This window comes from Rhagoletis pomonella, unplaced genomic scaffold, assembly GCF_013731165.1.
Source record: "Rhagoletis pomonella isolate Grant_MI unplaced genomic scaffold, Rhpom_1.0 Rhpom_scaffold_00012, whole genome shotgun sequence".
Taxonomy (NCBI): Eukaryota; Metazoa; Arthropoda; class Insecta; order Diptera; family Tephritidae; genus Rhagoletis; species Rhagoletis pomonella.
Window position 1 is genome coordinate 25,246,973 of NW_023458566.1, and position 8,360 is coordinate 25,255,332.

Consider the following 8,360-nt stretch of genomic DNA (forward strand, 5'->3'; position numbering starts at 1 on the left):
ACATACGGTGGTTCCTCTTACCAGGCTGCTTCATCTCCAGTCGCTTCCTACTCAGGTGGTTCAACAGATCATGGATTATCTCACCATACAGCCTCAGCCCCTGCTGTTTCTTACTCACATCATTCGTCTCATCAAGCAGCCTCAGCACCTGTTGCATCTTATTCAGGGGTTTCATCATATCAAGCTGCTTCAGCACCTGTTGCTTCTTACAGCCATGGCTCATCTCACGTAGCTGCTTCATCTCCAGCAGTTTCTAACTCACACCGTGCATCTGCTTCATATTCAGAGGGATCTTCCTATCAAGCTGCTTCAGCTCCTGGAGCGTCTTATACACACAGCTCAACACCCCAAGCTGCCTCAATTGGTTCATCTTATCATGCAGCCTCGGTCCCAGCTGCATCTTATACACATGATTCCACTCATACAGCTGCTGCCTCAGCTCCCGCTGCATCTTACTCAGGCTCTGGTTCAGCTGGTTCGTCTTTTGGTAGTGCCGGTTATTTCGGAGGGTCGTCTTACTATGGCACACCAGCTGCATCTGCTCCAGCTCCGGTTCGTAGTGCTTCAGCATCTGGCATCCAGGCAGCCGGCGCCAAAGACGAAAGTGGCTACCATTATCAGGCTCCAAAGACCCCATTTGAAAGTAGACCCGTACCAGTAAAAGAATACTTGCCACCTCCAGCACCTAAACAGCCAACAGCGCCTCCGCCACCGGCTCCCAAACGACCACCTCCACCACCGGCTCCCAAACGACCACCTCCACCACCGGCTCCCAAAAGACCACCTCCACCACCGCCACCACCATCTCCACCCAAGGAATACCTGCCACCAGCACCAACGAATAAACCTGCTCCTCCGGCGCGTCCTTCCCCTCCACCACCTCCGCCACCACCACCATCCCCACCCAAAGAATACCTCCCCCCAGCACCGACAAATAAACCAGCGCCACCAGTCCGGCCAACAGCACCACCAACGCCCAAACGGCCACCACCACCACCACCAACTCCCAAGCGTCCACCACCATCACCTCCAAAAGAATATCTTCCACCATCTTCTGGACCAAAAGGCTACTCCTACCCTAACGACCCCCAACCTCCCTTCACGGCCTAAAAGCTGACGAGACTTTCTAGTATTAGCAAACTTCAATAGATTTTTTATTAAGCAAAAGATTTATTTCCTTATCTTTTCTATGCAAAGACCTGAGAAAATGTGCAATAAAAATGTTATATATGAATGTACAAAAAAGCTTCCTATTCGTTTATTTCCAATGAGGTAAAATTGAAGTAATTTCCTCTTGTGATTATCAATCTGCATTAAGTAGACTTTATGTATATACACAACCACACCTGACTGTGCAATATTCGAGGGCTTATGCGCATACAAAATTTTAAGAGTGTAAAGGCAATGTCACACGATTGGTACATTTGTACAGATTTGTACATATTGGCAGTCACATAGTGGCGTTCTTTAGAAATTTTAGTTGAGCTCAATAAAAGAATTTCCAAACAACACTACTCTGTAACTGCCGAAATGTACAAATCTGTACAAATGTACCAATCGTGTGACACTGCCTTAAGAAAATTGAAAAGTTCGCCTACACTGGTTTCCGGGCCGTACAGACAAATCCTTATAGCCCAGTTATGCATACTTAGCGTTGCATGAGAGTTGTCACATGAGAATCTATTAAATGGGCTTGTGTGTAAGCGGTTACCCAACGCATATGTTGCTACTACTTCACTAGTATTTAGAATTCTATTGGGTTTTCATTTTTACGTAAAACTGGTATACATAGTAGTGCAAGTATGCATAACTGGGCTACTATGCCATGGTTATTATCAATTGCCAATTTTGTCGCCATTTTATTAAAGTCAACATGGTGAGTGGACGATGGAATTTAAAAAAATATTGTAGGAAGAATTACCAACGTTGGCCAATGCTTTAATAGAGCGCCGGCCATACGAATCCTAAATTATCTGCATAAGTGTGTGTGCCAAGCACATGAGAAGCAATGTGACCAGATGATCGCAAAATGTGAAGCTAAATTCGTTTTTAAAAAAGGTTAGAAATTGTTAAACGCTATGAAAACTGAAGTTAAAAAGAAGTCTACTAATTCTTAAAAACTCTATATGTTCCGCAAATCCGATTTTCTGTAAACAACTTTTTAAATAATTCTCATCAGAACACAGAATAGCTAACATCTATCAGGCCAATAACGGCTACATACCTTCAAAATATGCAAAAAGAAGTTTGGGATAAGGAAAATGCAAAAACTTGCAAAAGTACAGTAAATTATTAGTATTATTTTTTTAAATAGCTAAGAAAGTATTTCTCAAAGAAATGGTACTTTGCACTGTTATTGTTATATTTCAACGGTAAACAAAAGCTTGAAAAATATTAAAGCTTTTTAGGAAGCTTAAGTAGCTACTTATTAACCGACTTCCAAAAAAGGAGGAGGTTATCAGTTCGTCGAAATATTTTTTTTTTTTATTTTTTTTTTTTTTTTTATGTATGTTACCGCATAACTTTGGACCACGTCAACCGATTTCGATAATTCTTTTTGCATCGGAAAGGTAGTGTCTCAGAGGTGGTCCCATACTAATCTGGTTAAGATCCGATCAGCGGATCATGAGATATATATATATATATTTTTTTTTTATATGAGAGTTGAAGTCGGGTTTTTTTTGCTAAAAATTACTAGTTTTTATTGTTCCGGTTCGAATTCTATCATGAATATTTTAATTAAAAAAATGCCACGAAGTCAGATCTGAATTTCTGAGGCTATTGCATAAACTTGAATGCTAAATCTAGCCTCGAAAAGGCTAACCTGGGCCCTATTGCACCAACGAATTATCATTAGCATTTTAGCAAATTATCGAACTTGCGCAAAGTTTTGTGTTTCACCAACATGATAAGGAAAAGTCACTCAAATGAGTATTGATAAGTAAAATATCACTCTCACTCATTGATAAGCGTTGCACTAAAATTTGACATGCTTAGCGAAAAGGCTTTAGCGGATAAGTGATAAGTTATGCAAATTATCAAAATTTATTAGCATTTCGTTGCACTAAAAATTTTTATTTATCACTTGTCATCTTTCATTTTGCTAACTTTAGCATTATTTTGCTAAAAATAATTTTACCTATCATACCAGTGATAGGGATAAATCGATACCATCAAGGTATTACTCAAATCAGTACTTGTACTTGTATCAACCAAGGTATCGATACCTACTCAGTATCGGAAAGGTATCGAGTACTTGTACATAGAACGACGACTTTGCAAATTTTTCAAAGTTATTGAATTTTTTTCACAAAAAATATGCATTTTTACAAGATTATTTATCTTCTAATATTTTTTCATACAGAACAATAGAATACATTTTTTACCAGATTAATATATAAAGTTTTTTCATATAAAATCAGTTTGAGAAAATAACTCCTTTTTTGTTATATTTGCCCAAAAAATCAACTTTTCCAAAGGTTTTCCTGAAAGGCGAGATTTTGATATACGGGCATGTTCTGAAATTCGAAACTTTGAACTCGACTCGATTTGCGAAATATTTTTTAATTGTATCTGATAAAAAGAGTGAATATTCTAATTGAAACCCGTAAAAGAAGCAGCAGCGATATGAAATAAATCATTAATGTAGCTGTCAAACCACTAAATTGCCGTCAATAGATGGCAAGATATAAGCTCTGATATATATTGCTCTTGAAGAGAAATGAGCGATCTCCATTGGCTATTTATATTCTAACATAAATATGTATCAAGATATAAACTTTATCCTATGGAGACGGGCAGTTAGGTAATGGTAGCCAATATCATGGAATTGGTCAATTGCCTGGGGTTCACAAATTAACGGCATGTACCGTAATTAATCGAGTGGCAAATGCCCTGATAAACAAATTGATGGATGAAACTATTAGTTGGCCGGAATTTACGAAAAATATTGTCACACAATTTTTCAACATTGGTGGATTTCCTTAAGTCGCAAGGTACATTGATGGAACTATGATAAATAGCGACGCCCCTAAGGCTACTGAGTACCAATTTGTTAACCGGTATGGAAATCATTCAATTAATGCAATGTGGTTCTTGTGTTTTTGTTACTGAATTATTTTGGAAAGATTCAAATAAAAAATCCTTAAATGTAGAAAATATAGTTATTTATATAAACATACATATGATAGTCCAGGCGGACTTACTTTTTTCTTTAATAATTTTTAAGGCAGCCAATTTATTGGCTTTGCTTTGTGCGCGCGACATAGTAAGAAAAAAAGATAAATTGAAAATGTTTATCAAATCTCACATGGGTTTGCTAAGCTTTCGTTTTCCATTGAGAAAATCATTTCAGCTAAGCACATTATTGGAAAAGTTCTCCATTTGAAAAGTAAAAGAAATTGGCTGTGCAATGGTTATCAAATCGACTTATCCAAAAAACTTGTCAGTTATTAATTTTTTTATAAGTTGATACGTTTTTTTTGATAAGTACAAAGTGCAACACTTATCAACTTTACTTTTCAAAAAAAGGCTTATCCAAAAGTTGTAAAGTGATAAATGATAAGCCGTTGGTGCAATTGGGGCCTGGTCTCACTGATGAGAAGCGAAAGCATAACTTCGTGCATACACATCGTTAAGCCTGATATACAGTTCAATGCGAGCGTGAGTGTGAGTTTTTTTTATTTTGATCAATATTTTCGTTACTACTCAACTTTTTGCTATAGTTGAGACATGAAAAGATAGAGAATTAAAATATCATTCAGAATTATAGATAAAAAACTAATTTAAAATGCATAATATGCCACATCTGTCAAAACTTGCCGTTCACATGCGAATGCTTTGCGTACGCACACAGTTGAGTGTGAGCTCGAAAAAAGGCATATTATGCATTTTAAATTAGTTTTTATTCTATAATTCTGAAAGTTATTTTAATTCCCTATCTTTTGATGTATCAACTATTGCAAAAAGTTAAGTAATAAGGAAGATATTGGTCAAAAGAAAAAGCCCACGCTCTCGCTCGCATTGAACTGTAGATCAGGCTTTAGCGTTGCTGCGAAAACACGAAGGAGAAATTGCACAATGTGCACATTTTGGCCGGTATTGCTTTAATAAATAAGGTGGATTCTTTTGCAACCGAGTTACAACAAAACACTCGCTTAAATGACGAAATACACGCAAGGCAACAACAAAAACTGGGCTAATTATCCGCGTTCAGCCAGGTCGGTTAAAAAATACGCTCTATTACAAATTGTTAATGGGAAAGTGGAGAGGGAAATTTGTATTTCCTTATATACGTGACTTATATTTTAAATAAGGTTATATATTACGCAGACACCTCGCATAATTACTCATTTAAATTGTTTTTTGTATCTGAATCCTGTTAAACTAATCACATGTCTGTTGCCAGCTACGAACAACAGGGTTGCTTAAGTAGCTAAAAGGAAATTTTACTCAAGTTGAGCGTTCCTTTGTCGCTCGCTTACAAGAAAATGCAGCTATTGAAATGTATTATATAAGGGCAATTCTCAATTAGTCCGGACTTTCGCGTGACTCGACAGTTTTTATTCGGACACATAATTTTCGCTGGTTTATTAACAAACACCACAAACAATCCTAGGGGGTGAGTATAAAAATTCCGACTTTACTTTTTCGAGTGAATTTTTGGACCACCCTTATGTAGATACTAACCTTTACTTTCATTCTTGTATTAGGCTTAATCTAACTCTTATTCTTGACCCGCTTATTAGCACAATTTTGTTAGATTAATGCCATGTGCACGCATATAAAAAGCACTTGTTTCCGTTGCAACCATTTCCGTCCCATCCATATTCGCAAGCATCATTTCCGTTGAATTTTAAAATTTACTCCCAACCAACTAACCACCGCTTAAGAAGTTTCTTTCAAAAATTCAATACATTTTCCTACTATTCCAGTAACGCTAAGATTTATGTATTTCTCATTGTTTTCACTTTCGTCTTTATCTTTAATATTTCCTTCACTTTTTTCTTAATCCTTATCATTTATTCCTTCATCATCTCGTTTATCTTTATTATAAAGTCTAATTTTGAATACGATGTAAACCGAGTGCGAAAACAATTCAAATTGAGCAGGTTGCAGCAACTATACACAAATGCGGAAATTTTCAAATGACGGTTTTGGCCGTAATTCTAAACCAATTTTGAAACCTAAAAAACTTTCCTCGTCTACACAAAAATGCCTTTCGCGTTTTCGTTTCAGAGCTGAATTAACGAAACGAAACTCAATCGTTAAGCTGATGCCACATAAAACGTTTGCTTCGCTTTACGTGACAGATTCGCTTTGACAGCTAAGATGAATTGTATGAAAATGCACAAAGCATGTCACATAGATCATTGAAGCTGCAGCGCGAAGCGAAAAGATGGCCAACTCCCATCTTTTTGCGCGCTTTGACAATCAGCCGGTTTAATATTTATTTTGTTTCGTCCAAATTCGAGTATTCATGCAGAAACATAAAACTCAATTACATTGCTGATAAATTTAAAGCAAAATATCTAAAATCCACAGCAATTTTGACGAGTAAAAAAGCAGTGCAAAATTGATTTCTTGGCGTTCATTGTGGCATACCTTTTGCGTCTGGCGGTTTGGAGGCAAAGCTATAAATGTCACACAAAGCTACAAAGTTTTATCTGGCATCAGCTTTAACGTTGAAACGAAATAAATCATTGCCATTGCCAGCTCACTATTAACACCTAGCTCTTAAATGCTACAGCTTCAGTATTAACGATTGAATTTATTTTCGTTGAAAACCAAAATAGAATTATTTTGGCAATTACCTAAACAATAAAAAACTGAATCGTTTCAACAGAAACGAATGCTTTATTTTGGTAAACGAAAAAATTAACGTTACAATGCATCCAATGCATTGAAATCGGTTCGGAACGGATACAAAATTGATGTTAGCGTATTAATATATAGATTAGATATACACACATATACCACGTTTATACGTAAGCTATTTGCAATAAAAATAATTTGCAAATACCTAACTCACTGTTTATTCGACAGTGAAACATTTTTATTTAAGAATAAAAAATCGAAAAAGAAAATAAAATTAAAAATGGCAACGTCTTGATTATAAAAAGGCAATAAGATGAACATCAGAAAAAGAAAATAAACCTAAGAATGGCGGCGTCTTGCGCTTATTTGCAAGTACATAAGGGGTATTCTCTGAGTCTTGCAAAGGCCTTGCATGGTGCACATATTGCACGGATTGCACGGTAAAAACCGGTTTTCATATGGGACAGCTTTGCAAACCGTGCAATCCGTGCACCGTGCAAGGGCTTTGCAAGACTCAGAGAATACCCCTATTGTATCGCTAATCAATACTTATTTGCGTGATTTAGTTATTTACAAATAAAAAATTAACTCAGCGTTTATACGGCAAAGTTTACCATTTTGCAAATTGTTATTTGCAATTAAGACGTGCGTATAAACGTAGTAATACACAGATTAAAGTTAACTCACCTTGAAGTTCACCAATCAATCTACATATAGGTGTTTATTATTTTAGTTCTCCTTCCCGCAAAATAGATTTGTATCAATTTGTATTCAACTTTTTACGCATTGAGTTATAAGCGAACGAACGATGCTACTAAAATACATACATATGTATGTTTGCACATTCATGCATATGTACATATGCGACAATTCTAGCACTTGGAACTTATGCTCTTTCAGCCATTTTTATTTCCAATCGCTTAGCACAACAATTCTTTCTTTGCTCTGCACATTTCTGCACTTTCACACTTTCACTTTTACACTTTTATTGCACAAAACTATTGGCGATGCATTACTAATTGCAAAAACTAATTAAATCATAAACAAGTTATAATTAATTATCAATCAACTTGACCGAACGCGTACCGACGCCCACAACAGTAATTCGACACGACAGCTACCGTTTTGCATTTGAGCTGGCGATGATAGCCAAAGCAGCGCTGTTGGGGGGAGTATGCGACTGTGACGCAGCCACCCAGGTACCTGCAGGAGTGTGAATGTATGTGCGTACGTGTCACTGAGAGGAGCATAGCAATTAGAAAAATGTTGGGGAGAGTATGCGACTGTGACGCAGCCACCCAGGTACCTGTAGGAGTGTGAATGTATGTGCGTACGTGTCACTGAGAGCAGCATAGCAATTAGAAAAATGTTGGGGAGAGTATGCGACTGTGACGCAGCCACCCAGGTACCTGTAGGAGTGTGAATGTATGTTTGTACGTGTCACTGAGAGGAGCATAGCAATTAGAAAAAAGAAATTTTGGAGAAGGTACAATAAGGAGTTGAGAAGTATTGCAAAAGCAAACAATACTCGGTGATTCCAGTGC

The 8,360-nt window shown here is 36.9% G+C and overlaps 1 protein-coding gene across 1 annotated transcript in view; it reads left to right on the top strand.

Annotated features, from left to right (window-relative positions):
- LOC118747394 (extensin-3-like) overlaps positions 1 to 1,110 on the top strand; it is a 1,570-nt gene extending 460 nt beyond the window's left edge. The window contains exon 3 of the mRNA XM_036481443.1: positions 92 to 1,110. Within this exon, the coding sequence (XP_036337336.1) occupies positions 92 to 1,110 (1,019 nt within the window). The remainder of the gene's footprint in view (positions 1 to 91) is intronic.
- Positions 1,111 to 8,360: the final 7,250 nt, after the last annotated feature.